At 41.6% G+C, this 21057-nt stretch overlaps 1 protein-coding gene across 1 annotated transcript in view; it reads right to left on the bottom strand.

Annotated features, from left to right (window-relative positions):
• Window positions 1-21057, bottom strand: part of Sycp2l (synaptonemal complex protein 2 like) — a 64298-nt gene that overhangs the window by 34501 nt on the left and 8740 nt on the right. The window contains exons 8-18 of the mRNA XM_042678529.1: window positions 20535-20562; window positions 17600-17685; window positions 17409-17497; window positions 14297-14331; window positions 12712-12854; window positions 9274-9326; window positions 8375-8420; window positions 4802-4894; window positions 4647-4707; window positions 2067-2215; window positions 42-132 (exon numbers count right to left, since the gene is read on the bottom strand). Coding sequence (XP_042534463.1) covers window positions 42-132; window positions 2067-2215; window positions 4647-4707; window positions 4802-4894; window positions 8375-8420; window positions 9274-9326; window positions 12712-12854; window positions 14297-14331; window positions 17409-17497; window positions 17600-17685; window positions 20535-20562 — 874 coding nt within the window. The remainder of the gene's footprint in view (window positions 1-41; window positions 133-2066; window positions 2216-4646; window positions 4708-4801; window positions 4895-8374; window positions 8421-9273; window positions 9327-12711; window positions 12855-14296; window positions 14332-17408; window positions 17498-17599; window positions 17686-20534; window positions 20563-21057) is intronic.

Genomic DNA, 21057 nt, shown 5'->3' with positions numbered 1-21057 from the left:
GGGATCATCATGCTTTTACAGCGTGCAGAATCTGAACATACCTGTTTCTCCTTCATCGCCATTAGGCCTCTCATTGTCTTCTTTTTTGAGCGTACTGGAAAGTTCTGAGGAGATTTTCATCTGTTCAGGCAACTTCTGAAATGTAAACCCAAAACCCTATCATTTTAAAGGCAGTTGCTTTACAAAGTGGGGGAAGGATTTTAAAGCGTATAAATGATACATTGACAAATTAGTCTTCTCTTTGTCTCCTTTTGAAGGATCCTTTGACTGTTCCCAGTTCTTGTTGCCTCCCCTCCTTCCAAGACCAGGTCTGGTGTCTTCCCAGCTGCTTTGCTTTCATCTGCTCCTCACATTTCCCGGGCTATAATCTCATCCCCAATACAGTAGTGTTGCAAGGTGGGAGATCTACCTTTATGAATGAAAGCTCTATCCTCATGAATGAATCCACCTACGCATGGATGAGTGCATGAGTTCAACACTTCCGGAGTGGCTCTGTTCTAAAAGGGAGCTCTCCCTAGCACACGTGTTCTGTCCAGTCTTCCAATGCCCTGTGCCATGCTATTATGCAGCAAGACCTTCGCCAGAGGCTGAGTCCATGCCAGGCCCTTAGGCCTCTGACTCTTGAGAAACAGGAGCGACATGACCTTTTACCCCGCCTCTCATATTTACTGATGTGTCAGGAGCATCAGGCCATGCTCTCCCGTCTTTACTCTCGGTCTTAAGCCCCTGGGTAACTTCTAATCCCTGCTTCACGCAGGGACTGAGGCTGTCTCTGGCATGATTGCAGTGAGCTCCTCACTCCAGCATGCTCCAGTCCCATCCGCGCCCACAGGGGCTCCTACTCTAGCATTAGGACCTTCATCCCACACACACCTCCCTCTCAAACCTTTTGATCATCATAAAATGTGCAAATGCCTGTGATTTTAGTGGTTTTCCTAAAGAAAGGCAAACTTGTCAGGTCAGGCCAAATCATCATGTAATGTGACCGGGAAGGTTATTTTTGTTTTACTTCAGCAATTCATTTTCCTTATTTCTCATCCTCATCCATGAGAAGGCTCTGAAACTTATATTTTTATACCACTTGGTTATCTATAAACTACCTTCATATACAACCCACACCAACAAGAGGCTGGCCAAGACTCCCTGACTTTAGGCCACTGACCACGTTAACACTCCACTGGCCATTACCACTGTCTCCTCTCACAAAGTTCTTTGCTTTGTCTACTCCGTGACAGAGAAAAGCGCTTGTTGTATGTACACAGACAGAGACCCCAGCAAGGTGGGAGATATACAGATCATTGCCACAGATAAGTCTATGGGGAGAACTTAAGAGAAACTCTGTGAAAAGCCCTTTTCATCTTCCCTTTTCCCCCCATTCCACCCCTGCTGGGCCCAACCCAGGGACTCTTGCTTCCCAAGCAAGTATTCTACTACTGAGCTACATCCCCAGTCAAGAAACTCTATCCTTAATTATTCCCCCATGGCTAGAAGTTGTTCAGAACAAGAGATGAAGCAGCCCTGAGGGCACATAGCCTCAGGATCCCCAGAAGAACAAGGTGAAGAACTGTTCCCAATGTGTGGAAGAAAGCACCGCAGGGCACAGAGGCTTTGTCACCTACAAGGTGAGGACAACAATGGAGAAGAAGGAAAGTAATGGGATTGGAAGCTAGAACTCTCAACTTGTCTCATTATAAAGATCACGGCTTCTGCTTGGACAAATAGTCATATCCAAACGCAATGAAGTTTTTTGTTGTTTTTTTTTTTTTGGTCTGTCACAGGGCTTGAATTCAAGGCCTGGGCACTGTCCCTGAGTTCTTTTTGCTCAAGGCTACCACTCTACCACTTTGAGCCACAGCTCCACTTCCAGTTTTCTGGTGATTAATTGGAGGTAAGAGTCTCATGGACTTTCCTGCCCCAGCTGGCTTTGAACTTTGGTTCTCAGGTTGCAGCCTACTGAGTAGCTTAGATTACAGGTGTGAGCCACCAACACCCAGCTCCAGTGAAAAATTTAAGAGATAAGAAACACATTTTAACATTGTAAACTCATCAAAAAGAGCAAAATCTACTACCTGTCTGTCTTCCCCTATAGCTTGAATGGTTGCTTGTGATATGTCAAAGAGCACATCAAAATGGATTTCTATTTTCATCACTTCTTTCTGGTTGATAATAAGTGGCTTCTTCAGGTTCACAAGGAGCACCTTCATCGTCTCAGTTTCTAACAACAATAAAAACATAGTACACCATGAGTATTAGTGCAGTAGAGAGTTTAAAGTGCTATGATGCTAAACAACTGCATAGTATGTGTCTCAACTCTCCAGATCTCTCTGAAATAAGATGATGAAATATTAACTAAAACTATCTTACCATTTGTATTTATATATACACACAATTTATCAATAAGAGGTTGATCATACAAAAATACTGAGTCTAGTATACTTTTCTGCCTGGCTGACCATGAACCAAAACCTTCCAGCTTCCCAATTTCAGACTCCTGAATAACTAGAATTGCAGGTGTAAGTCACTGGTGCCTAGCTACAACTTAAGGTTTTCACTGAGCCATTTTGTTTAATATAGCAGGTATTTGACTTTCAAATACCCTAAGCTCTCAGGGAGCTAATGACTCATGCCTGTGATCCTAGCTACTCAAGAGGCTGAGATCTGAAGATAATTCAAAATCAGTTCAACCAGGAAAAATCCAGTGAACTCTTAGCACCAATTAAACATCAAAAATCCAGATGTGGAGGTTTGGCTCAAGTGGTAGAGGAAGATAGATAGATAGACAGACAGACAGATAGAGATCTATTAGCCTATTGGATTTAGATATAGATGTCATATATATGTTATTTATATATTCCAATATTTCTATTTGAAATCCCACATTTCTAAATCCAAAGCAAAGCTCACTGCTCCCAGTATGCAAATTGATTAACTCACTTCCGTTTCAAATTGTATGCTCATTGGTCACCTCTGTGATTGAGGGAGAGGAAGGACAGATATGAGAACTATTTGTTTTTATTGTATCCAAAAACTTGAATAAAACACAATTTACCATAGTAACCACTTTCATTGATCTTGAAATCAATTTCTAACCTTGTCAGAATTCTCTTCCTCTTTTGTCAGTGGTGGGGTTTGAACTCAGGTCCTGGCCACTGTCCTTGAGCTCTTTTGCTCAAGGCGAGAGCTCTACCACTTTGAGCCAGAGCACCACTTCCAGTTTTTGAGTACTTAATTGGAAATAAGAGTCTCACGGGTACTTTTCTGCCTGGGCCATCTTTGAAGCACAAATCCTCAGATCCCAGACTCCTGAGAAGTATGAGTGCCAGGCAAAATTCTCTTCCTCTTAAAAGCTGAATAAATTGGGTGCTGGTGGCTCACTCCTATAGCTCCCTAGCTATTCAGGAGGCTGAGATCTGATGCTCATGGTTCAAAGTCAGCCTGGGCAGGAAAGTCCGTGAAACTCATCTCCAATTAACCACCAGAAAACTGTAAGTGAGCAATGGCTCAAAGTGGTAGGTACTAGCACTAAGCAAACGAGCTCAGGGACAGCACCCAGGAACTGAATTCAGGCCCCACAACCTATAAAAAATAAAAAGCTAAATAATACTCCATTATATGAATAAGCCGTGCATTTTTATGCATTTGTTCCTCAGTGGAAGTTTGAATTTATATCTACCTTTTGTCTACTACAAATAGTGGTGTTACAGGCAGCAATAGTGTGCCATACACAGTTGTATCTTTGACACTCTCCTTTCGATTACTTTGCATACATACCGAGAAATGGCATTGCTGAATCACATGGTAGTTCTACTTTTAATCTTTTGAGGTTTACAACTGAACTTGAAACTCACAAAACAAAGGAACCATCAATGGTGAGAAGGCAAAACTACTGCAATCATTATGGAAGTCAGTATAAATATGTACACATTATATATATATACACCATGGACTAATAGTTAGAAAAAGTAATATCATGTTATTTGCATGCAGTAAAATAGATGGAACTGAGATCATCATGTTCATTAAGATAGCCAAACTCAAAAAGCCAAATATTGCATGCCCTCACTCATTTGTGGAGTATATTCCTAAAATGATGATGATAATGATAGTAGTAATGGTAGTGAGACATGAATATAAAAGGGAGACTATCTTGGAGGGGGTCAGTGGGAGGGAGGAAAATGAGGGATAACTGGGAGATAAAGAAGATCAGGGGATATTCCACACACATACACATGAATCGAGCATAATGAAATGCAAAATGTCATTTGAAAGAAGGTTACATGGGGAAGATGAGTAGGATACAGTAAAGGGAATAAATGTGTTTAAATACACTATGTGTTATATATAGAAATATCATAATGATACTCCCTCACATTACAAATGTACATTAACTCAACACACACACACACACACACACACACACACACACACACACACACACACACACACACACACACACACACGTCCTCCATACTAGGACCCCAGGCCTTGGCTCTAAGCACAGTGTACCTTCCACTGCAGCACATCATATGGCCTTCTATGTCAGCAAAATCAAAATCTGCCCTTGGACCAACTAAACACCCAGCACAAATACAACCAGACGCCACACTTGGAGCTACATGTGGGGCAGTCTGCAGTTACCACCTTACCTGTGATGTTGAAATTAACCATGTCCTCCTTCTGAAGTCTAACTGTGTCCCACAGAGGACTCTAAGAAACAGGAGAAAGTCAGGAGTACATACATCATGTTTACATGTGAACAACTCCCAAGTCCTTCAGTCACTCAGAAATCAAACCTCATTACCTCAGCATTGTGTATATAAAAAGTTACACTCTCACTTCCTAGGTTGAAATCGATCCAAAATTTTTCTAAGTTTTCATCTGCTGGCTTTCTCATCTATAAGGGAATTTTAACAAAAAGAAGATACAGGAAAAAAAATCACATCAGAGAGTCAAATAAAATTATCAATAAAAATGGAATTTGTACTTTCCTAGAATAACATATCCTAATAATACAGAGCCTCTTTTTACTACCTGACTCAGTTATGCAAAATACAGGGGGTAAGAATCTCAATTTTAAATGACCATTTCCAAGATCCCACTGTCCATAGTATGCACACACACACACACACACACACACTGGAGTTGTGTCAAGTTTAGTTCCAGAGGCTGTGAAGAGGGCTCTGAACCCAAAAAGAATCTCAGCTAAGCCAGGGCTTTAAATCTCTGAAGATTCTATCCTGAATTGGAGCTGTTGTAGGTTTTGCCCATGAATGGCAATATTCCTCTCTCAATAGAGAGATGAGAGATGTGTGTATGTGTGTGTGTGTGTATATCTGACAGAGAAAGAAAGAGAGAGAGAGATCAGAGACAGATGTGTATGTGTGTTATTTGTACTGTGGCTCGAATTCAGGCCTCATACTTGCTACACAGGTGTTCTAACACCTGAGCTACACCCCAGGTCATTTGTGCATTAGTTATTTTGGGGTAAGGTTTCATGATTTGCCTAGGATCAGGCTCATACTGAAATCCTCCTCACTATAGCCTCCCATATTCTTGGGTCCATAGACACATGCCATCATACCCAGATTATTGCTGCCCCGTGAGTATCTGGGATTATAGGCATAAACCATAGGATCCTATCATGCCCTTAAAATGTTTAATAGAGATTTAAATATTCCAGGTGACTCTAACCTTACATTTCTGGAGAAAATCACAGAGACAGGAGCTGTACATTAAAACAGTAATAATCCACAGTGCATATGGTGGGAACTTTCAGAAAAAGGAAATTATATGATCAAATATAAATGGTGATTGGGGTAGCTAATACTCAAAAGAGTTTAAATTACTTTCATGTTAATTTACTATTATAAGTACACACAGTAAAGCAGAAGGAAAAGAGAGGTCCAAACAGTGTGGGGTTAATTCTCATATGCTCCTTTCCATGAGCTAAATTAGCAAAGTCTTGTTTCTGGTTTTTTTGGTTTGGGTTTTTTTTGCTGGTCCTAGAGCTTGAACTCTGGGCCTGGACACTGCCCCTGAGTTTCTCTGGCTCAAGGCTAGTGCTCTACCACTTGAATCACACCACCACTTACAGCTTTTTCTAAGTAGTTTATTGGAGATAAGAGTCACATGGACTTTGCTACCCTAGCTGGCTGCTCAGGTCTCAGCCTCCTGAATAGCTAGATTACAGGCATGAGCCACTGACTGGCACCCAGATAGCCCCAGACAGCAAAACCTTGTTTCTTTTTTTTTTTTTTCTTTTTTGGGTCCCGTCATGGGGCCTGAACTCTGGGCCTGGGCGCTGTCCCTCAGCTCTTCAGCTCAAGGCTAGCGCTCTACCACTTGAGCCACAGCGCCACTTCCGGCTTTTTTCTTTTTGCTTATGTGGTGCTGAGGAATAGAACCCAGGGCCTCATGCATGCAAGGCAAACGCTCTACCACTGAGCCACCTTCCCAGCCCAACAAAGCTTTGTTTCTACCCAGAAGTTCTCTAAACAAGTATCAGGGAGGACAGATTGAACATCTCTTAGTAACAATGTGTATGTCAAGTTTCATATTCTAAATTTTGGAATACCTGCACTAGGAATCATCTTTGGGATGAGACCCGAGTCAAAGCATGCTTAGCTTCAGACACTCCTTATATCCATAGCTTAGAGGAGTGTTTTTGCACAATACTTGAAGTGCACTTGTGCTTGGCTGTGCTTCACATGAGACCAGCTGCAAGATTTTTCATGTGTCATCATGTTTACACTTAGTTTGGAATTCTGGAGCATTTCAGAATTTGGATTACACACACACATATGTGTGTGTATGTATATATATATGCATATATATACAACACACATACATGTGTATATATATATATATATGTATACACATGTTTTCATTCCTCTAAACGTGAGACTTACAGCTTGCCTTCCCTTGCCTATAAAAAGTATTGCTGAGACACCTTTCATCATATGTGCCTACTTAACAGCTACAGAGGTTGGATGAAGGCTACACTCACAATGCATGCCACTAGAAGTCAGCATGAGGGGTGAAGTTGATAGAAATTTGGGAGCCTACAATGTAAAAGAATTGAGTGTGGAATCCTTTCACCACCAAAGGAAAAGTATATAGACTTGAAATACAAGCATCAAAATCAGCTCTAGGCCTGGGAAGGTGGCTCAGTGGTAGAGTGCTTGAGCAGGAAAAACCGGAAGTGCTCTGTGGTTCAAGTGGTAGAGTACTAGCCTTGAGCTGAAGAGCTGAGGGACAGCGCCCAGGCCCAGAGTCCAGGCCCCATGACCGACAAAAAAAAAAGAAAAGAAAAGAAAGAAAGAAAAAGAAAAAAAATCAGCTCTAGAAACTTGGCCTGGCACAAATGCCTGTCACCGTCACTATGATGAGAAGCCAATAGGAGGATCACAGTTCCTGACATACGCCTGGGCAGGAATCAAGATTCTCTCTCTCAAAAATAACCAGTACAAAAAATAATCAGGGGACTAGAGGAATGAGTTATCAGCAGAAACCCTGGCTACAAATCACAAGGGCCTGAGTTCAAACCCAGACACAGATACAGACAGACACAGACACACATACAATCAGCTCTAGAGAGAAAGAACATATAATGTGATGGTAAGTTGAAACTTCAGCTCCAGAGGCTGTGAAGTGGGTACTGAATCCAAAGCAAGGAAATGGTTAAAGGGGGACATTTAGCAGCCAGGGGCCAGGCAACCTCAGCTGAGCCAAGGCTCTGAAACTTACGAACATCCCACCCTGAATCTGAGGTGTCATAGGTTTGGATTGTGCCCATCAAGGGCATTGGTTTCTCTAGAAATCAAAGAAGAGAGTAAAGTAAAACTGGCCCGCCTTGCACTATAAAATACAAGATAGAATGAAAGCAAGAACACATACTTTGTACCAGTGAAAGTACCCATACTCTACTATAAAGGTACTTTATATGTAAGGGCAGCTTTCCTGATAGTCGCTGTCCTATGAAATATAAGGTGGAGAGTACCCTGAGTTGCTGGGAAGGAAGAGGGGACATCAATTGAAAGGAGAGAGAAGCGAAGACGTCACCCTTTCCCTCCAATGCAGGCATGAATAATGCTACCTGTGAGTAAGTAGCATAAGCAAGCTTCCTGTACCTGAACTGTGCAGACTCTAATATTCCTTCTTCCGACACTGACATGAGAGCCCTTAAACCTACTGGCAATGAGGCCCGATTATAAGATCTCTCCATTTGCAAGTTGGGATCTTATAGGAGAAGTTGGAAGTTAGCATCTTCAGCTTTAAGAACTCCTTTGAGCAACAAGAGCTAAGTCTAACCTAACTATGTAATCTGTGGGTTTCTTTGTATACCACCCCCATGATGCCCCAAAGACAAACATACCTCATGCTCATCCGCAAAAGCAGCAATGCACGGGAATGAATAGACCCTGCAAAAACACCTCACAATTAAAGAATAAAACTAGGAGTGAACCCCATAGACAACCTACAGACCTTCTTGTGGCCAGAATCTATAATTGAGGGTATGCCAGTAAGTCTCCTTATTCAGAGTTGGGATGGGGGAGTTGACCCCTGGAAATGGGGAACAGCTCTGAGATATCAAATCTCCATCTGGTAGTCTATTGGCTAAGTTTACCAGCACTAAAAATTTCTCAGCCAAACTACTTGGCAAGATTTCTGAAGAAAAGAATGCATTTAACAAATATCATTTCATCAAGGACTTACCTGTCTTTTATATGTCTATCAACATTAACCTCAAGTGACATTGTTCTTCATAAAATCTATAGACCCACTGAAGGCTTCTAGAATTAAATTTTTACCATATCTTATATAAATATGCTCCAGATAATTTTTTTTTCAGTCATGGGACTTAGATTCAGGGCCTGGGCAGTGTCCCTGAGGTTTTCATGCAAGACAAGTAGTGTTCTACCACTTCAAGCCACAGTTCCACTCTGGTTTTCTGGTGGTTAATTGGAGATAAGAGTCTCCTGGGCTTTCTTGCCTGGGCTAGCTTCGAAATGTGATTCTCAGATCTCAGCTTCCTGAGTAGCTAGGATTACAGGTGTGAGTCACTGGTGCCTAGCTTCCAGATAATTTTAAAACACAATAGAACAAGTCACCAGGCAGAATGGTCTGATCTCTTGAGGTAGCTAATCAATGAACCCTTAGTGGTCTCTCATTATTGGTCTTCCCCAATGTGAAACACATCCTGGTTGTTCTAAAATATTGCACATTTTTAGTATACAGATAGTCAACAAAATAATGTCCAGAGAGACATCTTACCTTCTTTGGTCACCAAGTTTGTTGTTTAAGTGATTCAGAAACTGTCGAACATCCTTCAAGGTAAATATGCAAACGATTTTTATTTGAAAAATTAAGATGTGTTAATAGTACTCTAACTACCACATGCAGTCCAGTACTTACTTCTAAATGTCCAGGATCCAATAAGGGTTTTCTTTTTTTTTATTGTGAAAATACTGTACAGAGGGGTTACAATTACATGGGCAAGATAATGAGTATATTTCTTTTTTTTTTAATTTTATTTTATTTTATTTTATGAGTATATTTCTTATCAAACATTGTAGCCTCCTCCTTTGTTTCCCCTTCTCATCCCTTCCCATCCTCTCCCCACCATCCCTCCCCCAAAGTTGCAAACCGATTTCGACATAATGACTTGTACATCTCATTGTTGCAATGGATCCACCTGTATCTCTATTTAAACGATTTGTTTTTCCCCTTCCCCTCCACAAATTATACCGACATCAAATACAGTGAAAACAGGGGTTATATTGTGGGGGGAGGGACATACAAAGCAACAAAGAAATAAGATCCAATAAGGGTTTTCAAAGATTATGTTGAAAATACTTTGCAAACTGAGTATGGGGGTACATGCAGATAATCCCAGCACTTGGGAAGTTGAAGTAGGAGAATTGTGAGAGAGCAGCCTAGGATATACAGAAAGGAAAGAGAAAAGAAAGGGAAAAAGAAAGAAAGAAAGAAAGAAAGAAAGAAAGAAAGAAAGAAAGAAAGAAAGAAAGAAAGAAAGAAAGAAAGAAAGAAAGAAAGAAAGAAAGAAAGGAAGGAAGGAAGGAAGGAAGGAAGGAAGGAAAAGAGAGAGGGAGGGAGGGAGGGAGGGAGGGAGGGAGGGAGGGAGGGAAGGAAGGAAAAGAGAGAAAGAAAGAGAGGGAGGGAGGGAGGGGAGGAAGGAAGGAAGGGAAAGAGAGAGAAAGAGAGGGAGAGAGGGAGGGAGGGAGGGAGGGAGGGAAGAAAGGAAGGAAGGAAGGAAGGAAGGAAGAGGGGGAAGGGAGAAAACAACTTTGTTGTGCAAAGAGAAGGCTCAACCCCAATATCTCCTAACACCTGCCTAGCACTAGCCACAACCTTTCAATGCATCAACTTGGGGTTTTTCTGGGTGTATTTTCCATTGCCATGTTGGCTTTCTAGGAGTTCCAAGCCATACTTTCCTGATTTATTCTTCTGTCGTATGGTCTAAGAGCAAAGACTGTATTTAGCATTCTCCCAGCAGGGAATTTGTTGTCCCAACATGGTAAAGGCACACCGCAGGTCCAGTTGTTTGGTTTTATTTGCCAGGACTGGCTACTGTGGCCAAATTCTCATCACGCCTAATCTCACCTCAGCAAGAAGTAGGCCTTAGCAGTTTAAGTCTTTCTTTAAAAGCAATTCATTAGGAAGCTAATGGCTCAGGAGGGGAAATGATTTTAAAAAACACACCAATTGTTTTTTCTCAGATTTTCTGTTTGCCTGCTGCTGGAGTGAAATGGAGAGAGAGGACCCAGTGTCTAGATACCCACAGGACCTCAGGCCCTCTGCTTTTCTCAGTGAATTCACACTTGGGAGCTGGCATTTGTGTCCATCTTGCAGTTGAACATGTGGGCTTTGTCAGTCCACTACCTTGCCAAAATACAAACATCACATGCATCAGAGTCAACCCCAAGTCAGAGAGAGCCACAAAATTCATGATCTTTCCATCGAAGCTATCTTGAATCCAGGCTAAACATGCAGCCTCTATATGGCGGTAGCCCAGAATCTGAGATGAATATAAAAATTTAATAAAATCAGAAACCTGGGACCAATGTTTCATTCCTGTAATCCTAGCTATTCAGGTAGCTTTTCAAGATAGAAAAGTTTGTGAGACTCCATCACAAAAAAGAAAGAAACAAAGAAAAGGTGAAAAGAAAAACAAGCTGGGCACTAGTGGATCACACCTGTAATTTTAGCTACCTAAGAGGCTGAGATCCGAGGATAGGGTTCTAAGCCAGCCCCAACAAGAAAATCTGTGAGACTTTTATCTCCAATTAACCACCAAAAAAGCCTGAAGTAGAGCTGTGGCTCAAATGGTAGAGTACTAGCCTTGAGCACAAAAGCTCAGGACAGAACCCAGGCCCTGAGTTCAGGCCCTGAGTTCAAGTCAGGAACACTGGCATGCAGGCACACATATATGTATGTGCCTGTGCATGTGTGTGCATGTGTGTACACACGTACATGTACACACATGCACACACATACAACAGAGACAAAATAACCAGTAAAGAGAAGAGCTGAGGAGTGGTTCAAGTAGTACAGCATCAGCTGAAAAAACATGAGGTCTCAGTTCAAATGGCAATTATTTTTTAATTCTGGTACTGAGGCTTAAACTCAGGGTCTGGGTACTATCCACTAGCTTTTCCACAAAAAGATAGCACTATGACACTTGTGTCACAACTCTACTTCTGGCTTTTTTGCTACTTAATTGGAGATATGAGTATCATAGACTTTCCTGCCTAGGTTAGCTTTGAACTGTGATCTTAGATCTCAGCTTCCTGAGTAGCTAAAATTACAGATATGAGTCACTGGCTCCTGACCGTCCCCCTACCAAAAAAAAAAATTGGAAGTGGTGTTGTGGCTCAAAATGGTAGAGCACTAGCCTTCAGCACAAAATCTCAGGGACAGTGCCCAGGCTTTGAGTTCAAGTTCCATAACCAACCAAAAAAATTATAAATAAAAGTTATAATAAAATCAGAATCATGTAATACCCAAATTGTACAGTTTCATTAATATGAGCACTCCTGTTATTAATTATACCTTTTCCTAAGGGCCTAACCTTTATTTAAAGAATTTTTTAAGGTCTAGTGATGTACCTCAATGGAAGAGTGCTGCCTGACATGCATAACACCCTGGGTTTGATCCTCAGCATCACAAGAAAGGAACATTTCAGAAGAGGTAAAACGTGTTAACCAAGCATGAAGCTACTTCTGTGCTACTTAAAGAAGCAATCATAATAAGCTCAGTCACAAGAAGATACTAGGAATTGTTCCTCCCACTGTGGAGGCTGAAAGGCTAACATCACCACCACTCCATAATGCTCTCTGCCACTAGAACATGGCAGGCTGTGTCTACCATCATCAAGGCTGTACTTGGCAAGGCTACAGTACACCTTCTTTTCTCCTCTAACCTCCTCCTGCCTCTTTAAGGGAGGAAAGTTGCTACCTGTACATCTTCTCCTGGATCTATGAAACCCACAGAAGTCTATCTCCAGGCTCAGTTACCTCTAAGAAGTTCTATCTAGTTCCCCTAGGAGGGTCCCCAAGTTTGTTGCCCTCAAAGTTCCTGGAAATTTAAGAATACCAACTTCATCCTACTGAGGAAAAGATCATCTTCCCCTAAGGCTGACACCCAGCAGAGCAGAGGATGCTTACAAACAAAGCTCAGGAAAACTCTCACCGTCTCAAATTCCTGGCCCTTAATTTCTTTGAAAGCTTCAGCCAGGACCTCATCCTCAAACCACTGGTGAACAAGATCATCCCTTGATGCTTTGGTGGTCATTCTATACAATGCCTCAGTAAGAGACACCTGCTGGTTGTAATCTAGAGATTGAAAACACAATAAAGCCACCACATACATCATCCTGGACACAAAGAAACAGGGAATGGGAATTTCCAAATCAGCCCCTGCTCCAAGAGAGCCCAATTTAGTTGCAGCTCTATGGTATTTCCAGTACTATATCTGCAACTGTTTTGGTCATTTAATTATATTTAAGATTAGATAGAAATTATATTTAAATAACTTCTTCACTGTATGTATATGTGTAAGTGTGTAAGTGTGTATGTGTATGTGTGTATGTGTGTGTATGTGTGGATATGTGCACATGTAGGCCAGTTCTAGGGCTTGAACACAGGGTCTGGTGCTATCTGAGCTTTTTTTGCTCAAGGCTAGTGATCTACCTCTTGTAGAAAAGCTCCATTTCCAGCTTTTTGGTGGTTAATTGGAGCTAAAAGTCAAACAAGCTTTCCTGCCCCAGATGGCTTCGAACCAGGATCCTCAATTCTCAGCCTTCTAGGTAACTAATATTACAAGCTGCAACTTGTTCTCTTAATTAAGAGAAACAATATGTTGGTACAAATACTTTTGACAATATATTCCTTGGCTTCACATTTTAAGTACATTAAACAAATAAATCATGTAACAAATATTTCTACCACAAAACATAACATCCCAAGATTAACTGTGATATTTTATATAGCTGAGAGACCAAAACCACATAGATTAATATGTTCAAATCTTGAATGATTCTCAGAATAAAAAGGGAACTATAGGTTAACTATGTTCAAGAGGATGGCTTTTATGTAATGTTCTTGAAATTTACAGAACAGTAAGGGTGCTTATGAGTAACAGAGAAGAGTAAGTATGACAATGAGAAAACAAATATAAGTAACAGAGAGGGGAGTGAAATTGGGGTACGGATGCAGGAGACTTTATTTGTGACTCTTGCTTATTTTTTTCTAAAAAAGTATTAGAAGCCAGGCACCAGTGGCTCCTCTTAGCTACTCAGAGGCTGAGATCTGAAGAAAAACAATCAAGGTTCAAATCAGGCTCATGGAAGAAAAGCTGTGAGACACTTGTTTCCAATTTACCATTAAAAAGCTGTAAGTGGAGCCGTGGCTCGAGTGGCAGACTGCTAGCCTTGAGAGAAAAACAATTATTTGGAACAAGTATTACAAATACTAAAATTTAGTGGATCTGGAAGGCGAATGAATGGTCACTATTGCCCAAGGTGTTCAGCATCCAAATGTCTTTCTAAATAAGTTTAAAATAAGAATTGGGAAAGATGGAGGAGGAGGATGGAAGGGGTGACATCTATCAAGATGCGTTGTACACATAATCTGGTCTGCATAACTGAAACCCCCTTGTACAACTTCTTAAAATTTAACTAAAATTTTAATACCTATCTTAACAATTTATCCCCCAAAGTTTCAAGAATATCCAGTATTGGATAGCCCAAGTATTTAAAACTCTAAATATGTCTTACCACCCACAGTCAGGATTGTCCTTGCAAAGTCCATCCTGAAACATTTAGATAAATTATATTTTACCAAAATGAACAGTTACGAGGTGAAACTTGATTAGATCATATTAAATTTTCAAGCAAAGTTTTATTTTTTAATTATTTCAGATGAAACATCAGAATTTCTACAGTGTGAAAATGGTACCTTTGTATAGAAAAATCTTCTCCAGCTTCTATATTTGTGATCCCTACGGTTGTTTTTGTTTTGGTGCCTGTCCTGGGCTTGAACTTAGGATCTGGGCACTGTCCTTGAGCTTTGGTGCTCAATGCTAGTACTCTACCATTTGAGTCACAGCTCTGTTCCCAGCCTTTTGGTGGTTAATTGGAGATAAGAACTTCATGGACTTTCCTATCCAGGCTGGCTTTGAACTGCAATCCCCAGATCTCAGCTTGAGCAACCAAGATTACAGGCATGATCCACTAGTACCCAGTTCTCTATGAGTTTTAAGAAGTTTGGACTGCTATACATTTTGAGCCTCCATTTCCCCTTCACAGGGGAAATTTAAGCGTGAAGACCTCTAAGGATTCCTCTAATGCTGCAGTTCTGGAGTTTTATAACTCTGTGACCTCACCAGCCTCTGGGGGCATGTGTCCTTTAACATAGCTTGACACTGACAGAAAGACATAGCTGATCCTGTTCTCTCCTATGATGTGTTTTATCTCATTTTAAAAACTGGTCAGTTCAAGCCAGGCACCCGTGGCTCACACCTATAATCCTTGCTACTCAAAAGGCTGAGATCTGGGGATCATGGTTCAAAGTCAGTCCACGCAGGAAGGTCTATGTGACTCTTACCTCCAACTGGCTTTTTAGCTGTGACTCAAGTGGTAGAGCACCAGCCCTGAGTGGAAAAAGGGACAGCACTCAGGCCTGGAGTTCGAGCCCCAGGTTTGACACAAAAATAAATAAGAATTGATCAGAGTTGTAGCGGGATCACAACATCACATTAGACCTTCACTTTAGAATTTCCCATAGTGTATATTAATTTCAGAATTTCAACCTAAGTGTGAGGTTGATCTTTTTCTTAAGGTCTGAAAAAAATCCCTTCTGTTTTGTTTTGTTTTGTGTTTTCCAGTACTGGGGGCTGACGCAGGACCTTGCTGAGATCAGCAAGGGCTCCACACTAGACTTCCCCCTAGCCACTGAATTGTTGTGACAGGATCTCACACTGATCTTGAACTATCTTCCTGCCTTGGCCTGCTGTGTGCTGGGATTACAGGAGCCTCTCATCATCCCTAGCAAATCTCCCATTTTAAAGACTTTATTTGTTAAGAAACCTTGTGGTAATTGTTTCTCATAATAAATGGATTGATTTGTTAGTATTAAAGAAAAACCAAATAATGGCACCACTGGGAATTCTGTTGAATTTTGTGTTAACCAATTTTACCTCTCATGTCCAGAATATTCCAAACATTCTAGACACAAAGTAGTCTGATCCCAAGATTCTATTGAAAGCTTGAAGGAAACATCAGGTCAGGTGCTCTCTAAATCTAAATAGACCACCAGCTACAGTGATTTCGTTAATGTATTCAATAATATTTTAGGATAAATTCAAATGCATAAACGGTACCCTAGAAGACTGGTGAATAAGCAGTCATGATGACTATGAGCACCAGGCTCATAGTTACCTCCTGTAGGCCTAGCCCCTACACTATAGTTTGCTCTCTGATCATGGCCTCCATGCTGGTTCGGGGGCCACAGAGTCACATGTCTAGGTCCAACGTTCACAAAAGGATGCTGCTTTTCCTCTTGCCTTAAAACCATACCTTAAAATTCTACAGCTTGAAAACTACATCACTGCAATGGGATCACCAACATTCCTCCCCCAAAGAACGAACTCCATCACCTGAAAAGCAGGGCAAAACCTATGCCTCGTTGGTTTAGCTAACAGCACTCGCTGTGGTCTTTGCCTGGCTGAACCTGAATCACTCTACCACACAGGCAATAGTAGTTTACCCCATGTTCAGGGCAAACAGACTGAGGGACGGGCTGGAGTGGAAGCGGAAGACCAGGATTTGAACTTGCAGCCTCCCTCTAGCTCCTGCTCTCTAGTTTCTCATCATTCTCTCCTGAATCACTGCTGTAGTTTACACCCACAATAAAAAAAAGTTACAAATATAATTTACAAAAAAAAAAAAAAGAACTGGGCTGGGAAGGTGGCTCAGTGGTAGAGCGCTTGCCTTGCATGCCTGAGGCCCTGGGTTTGATTCCTCAGCACCACATAAGCAGAAAAAAAAAAAGCTGGAAGTGATGCTGTGGCTCAAGTGGTAGAGCGCTAGCCTTGAGCTGAAGAGCTGAGGGACAGCGCCCAGGCCCAGAGTTCAGGCCCACGACTGGACCCCCCCCCAAAAAAAAGAAGCTACTGCCTGAAAAGGACACACATTTGATGCTAAAGACAATTTTTAAGCATATTAATATTTTTAAGCATATTAATATTGGTGAACACTAGTGTTTCGTGCCTGCTATTTCAGCTATCCAGGAGACTGAGATCTGAAGATTATGGTTTGAAGTCAGCCCAGATAGAAAAGTCTGTGAGCCTCATCCTCAATTCACTGCCAAAAATACCATAAAGCTGGAGTGCCCAACTTAAGAAGAAAAAAAAAACTGAGACATAGAGCCCAGGCTCTGAGTTAAAGCCCCAGTACTGGCACAATAAATAAGAAAATAAATAAAACTCCTAATATAAAAAGAACCTAAGAAGGCCAGGAACTGATGGCTCACTCCTGTAATCCTAGCTACTCATGATCTGAGGACCATGGTTCAAAGCCAGCCCAGGTAGGAAGGGCAGTGAGACTCTTTATCTCCAATTAGCCACCAGAAAACTGGAAGTGGTATTGTGGCTCATAGTGGTAGAGTATTAGCCTTGAGCAAAAGAGCTCAGGAATACTGCCAAGGCCCTGAGTTCAAGCCCCATGACCACCAACAACAACAATGAGCCTAAGAAAGTCTACCTTTTTCTCTCCAATCTGGCTGCCTAGCCCCGAGTCTAGTATCTAGTAGAGATGAAGTCTGTGGAAGACAAAGAGGAGAGATTTTTTGCCCTTGCAACTTCTCATAATGAAGTGCAAAGCTACTTACATAAGACAGCACGCGCCTTCTGACAAAGACAGCTTTTTTCTCTCTTCCCGGGGTGTAGCATCCAATATGCAGTTCAGAGTCCCCAGAGCCTTGGGGTAAATGAGGAAGATACAAAACAGAGACAAATACACAACCTTCTCTGAGGTTTGGGGGGGCATCAACTGAACCCCTGTGTGTTATTTTGAACTCACCTGCTGCTGAATCAAATGACTCACGGTCTTTTCTGCCACCAAGAATCCTAAGCCACTTATGAAGAAATCCAACATCTGAGCTTTCCCTGGAAGCATAATAGTATCTGTCAAAGGTATGCCCCAAAGAACAAGTGGATAACTTCTGCAGAGCAGGAAGAGGGGCGGGGGTGGGAGGGGGAGGGGGGAGATTTAGGATTGATCAGTTCTACACAAGGGACGTGGTAAAGCTTGGTCTGCTTCCAGCTACAATTAAAATCATAGTCATTGAAAAAAAAGGCATCCACACACACAGTACATACTTAAACTTGTGGTCCTGAATTTCTTCAACTACCACCCAGGGCAGAATGTATAATTGCTTACTTTTAAGAAAATAGAGACCATTGGAAAAATAAGTGCCATAAGAAAGCACAGATCTGCATTAAGATGGCCCTCATTTCTGAAATATTCCAATATGTAAAGTACTTTGAATCCACAGTACCATAATTCACAATCTCAAATTACCTTTAACTTGAATTAAACAAAAAAAATTAAAACCTAACTCGAAAGTTTTCTAAAATGCTACCATAATTTATACCCTTGAGAGACAGAAAGTCATCTGAATCACTAATAGCTAAGTTAGTCAATTTTCTATTGCTCAAACAAAATACCTGAGGCTAAGTCCTTTTAGAAGGAGAAAGATTTATTTAGCTCCCAGCACTAGAGGCTCAAGAGCAGAGTGAAATCCTCTGCTGAGCTCCCTGAGGACTTCTGGTACGTGGAATCACAGGGGTAGGAGCATGTGTAAGGAAGAGAAGGCAAGAGATCAAGGTGAGACCACCCAACAGCCTTTGTAACCTAGTCCAGTCATACGAGACCCTATCCTCCCATGGTCTGTGCTACAGTGATTGAACCGCCTTGCACTGGGTCCCACTCTGTAAAGAAATACTGCCACAGGGGAGACAACTTGTAATGCATTCATCCTTAGGGAACAAACCCACACCTGGTCACAGGGTCAACTTTAGCTGGTTCAAAATGGCAAAACATTGTCTTCCCATTGAGTGGCTAATTAAAATATGTCTCAGACAAACCCAAGAACTCCTTACTACAAACACATTTCAACATTACAACATGACTAACATCATGTAGTCAGCAAATCCAAACATGAGCCAGGCACTGGGTGACTCACACCTGTAATCCTACTCAGGAGACTGAGATCTGAGGATCACAGTTCAAAGCCAGCCCCAGCAGGAAAGTCCATGAGACTCTTTTTCCAATGAACCACCAGAAAACCAGAAGTGGTGCTATGGCTCAAAGTGGAAGAGCTCTAGTCTTGAGTGAAAAAGCTTAGGGACAGTGCCCAGGCCCTGATTTCAGGCCCCACAACCAACAAAACAAAAAACAAAAAGAAAACCCAAACATGATCCTCAAACCCACTTTCCCCTAAGTATCATTTAATGATTCTAATCTCTGTACCAAAATATTCTTTAAAAAACATAGTTATAGCAATATTTAATATTAACAAAGAAACCTCATGCAAATCATTTGTCCCATGATGATGTGTAGAACTGATTATTAATTGGTTTCTCAAAGGCATAAATATATTTGTTTATTCATCTGGTCAAGAAAACCTAATTTTCAGTGTGGTGTGGTGTCTCAGCCTGCAATCCTTGCTACTTGAAAGATGGAGATCAGTGGATGTGGTTCAAAGTCAGCCCAAGAGAAAGTGTGTGCCATCTCCAACAATGGCTGGATGTGGTGGCATGCACCTGTCATCCAAGCAACACAGGAACAAACAAATAGGACAGAGTCCCAGCATAAAAGTGAGACCCTATTTTAAAAAAATACACAGAGCTGGTAGAATGGCTCCCATAAGAGAGCTACCAACACCAATATTGGGGGGAAGGAGGGAAGGAAGGAAGGAAGGGAGTGAGGGAGGAAGGGAGGAAAGAATGAAGGAAGGGAGGGAGGAAGGAAGGAAGGAAGGAAGGAAGGAAGGAAGGAAGGAAGGAAGGAAGGAAGGAAGGAAGGAAGGAAGGAAGGAAGGAAGGAAGGGAGGGAGGGAGGGAGGGAGGGAGGGAGGGAGGGAGGGAGGGAGGGAGAAAGGGAGGGAGAAAGGGAGGGAGAAAGGGAGGGAGAAAGGGAGGGAGAAAGAGAGGGAGGGAGGGAGGGACGGAGGGAGGAACGGAGGGACGGAGGGAGGGAGGGACGGAGGGACGGAGGGACGGAAGGATGGAGGACTGGTTTTCACACTGATGATGTGGTGAACTGGCCTCCACATCAGTGCCTATCAGTTATGAAGCTGATGGCCGGAAAATAGACATTTGTCCATGGAAACACATTGAGGTGGTCTAGAGTCCAATCTCTTAGTGGTGCTGTTTCTCTTTTTTAATGGAGAAAAATACTTGTATATGAGTTCTTCTTTTAAAAAAATCAAATGATAAAGAAAAGCCGCAATCTCCCTGGACCACCATGCCAACCCAAGCACCTTCCCTGGAGCCTCCACTCCATTTCTGATATCTCTAACAAGTTTTCAAGTCCGCTAAGCAAGTTGCCAAAGACTGTACCTTGAGTGGTACTGCTGTAATGAACATTAGTGCACACATTTATACAGTATTTATATGTTATATATAATTGTGAATATTATTGATGAGAGGAGCAGTTGCTACCTCTGCCAGCTGCAAAGAACTTTCTGGGTCACAGCACATGTCCATTTTTAGTTCATAGATGCTTGGAAATGATCTTCTAAAATAGCTATACTATTCCCCTGTCCCAGCAGTGCACAAAATGTGAGAGGACTTGTTCCCCAATATATATGGTGAGAATAACCTCTTGATTTTCCCTGATTACTAATGGGGGGGGCTATTATCATTTTATACAAGCCATTTGAATCTCCCCTTTTATAAACTGCATGTAAAAAGAAAATCAAAAGCCAATTAGTACCAACTAATATACTTACCTTCATTACTACTACTCTGGCAAATAATCTAATAAAAAGAAAGAAAAAGTACAGCTTATATTATTTTAAAATAGTATTATGCATTATAACATTATTGCATGAGTGCTAGTATTTTCTTAGTTGAACTTGACTTGAGGTACAGAAGAAAAGAATCTTAGAAAAAGCCTACTGAGGGGCTGGGAAGGTGGCTCAGAGCGCTTGCCTTGCATGCTTGAGGCCCTGGGTTCGATTCCTCAGCACCACATAAGCAAAAAGAAAAAAGCCGGAAGTGGCGATGTGGCTCAAGTGGTAGAGTGCTAGCCTTGAGCTGAAGAGCTGAGGGACAGTGCCCAGGCCCAGAGTTCAGGCCCCACGACCAGCCCCCCCCCCCCCAAAAAAAGAAAAAGCCTACTGACTTCATTAAAACTAGGTGTGTAATATATTTACATTAATAAAATGAAAATTAAAAAGAATTAGCAACTTCTATTTTTTTTTGTTTTGGTTTTCTGGTTTTGGTTTTGGTTTTGCTTGTTGGTGCTGATCC

Source organism: Dipodomys spectabilis, unplaced genomic scaffold, assembly GCF_019054845.1.
Source record: "Dipodomys spectabilis isolate Male_0828 unplaced genomic scaffold, ASM1905484v1 ptg000045l, whole genome shotgun sequence".
In the NCBI taxonomy this organism is placed as follows: domain Eukaryota; kingdom Metazoa; phylum Chordata; class Mammalia; order Rodentia; family Heteromyidae; genus Dipodomys; species Dipodomys spectabilis.
This window is presented reverse-complemented; position numbering and strand designations above follow the sequence as displayed.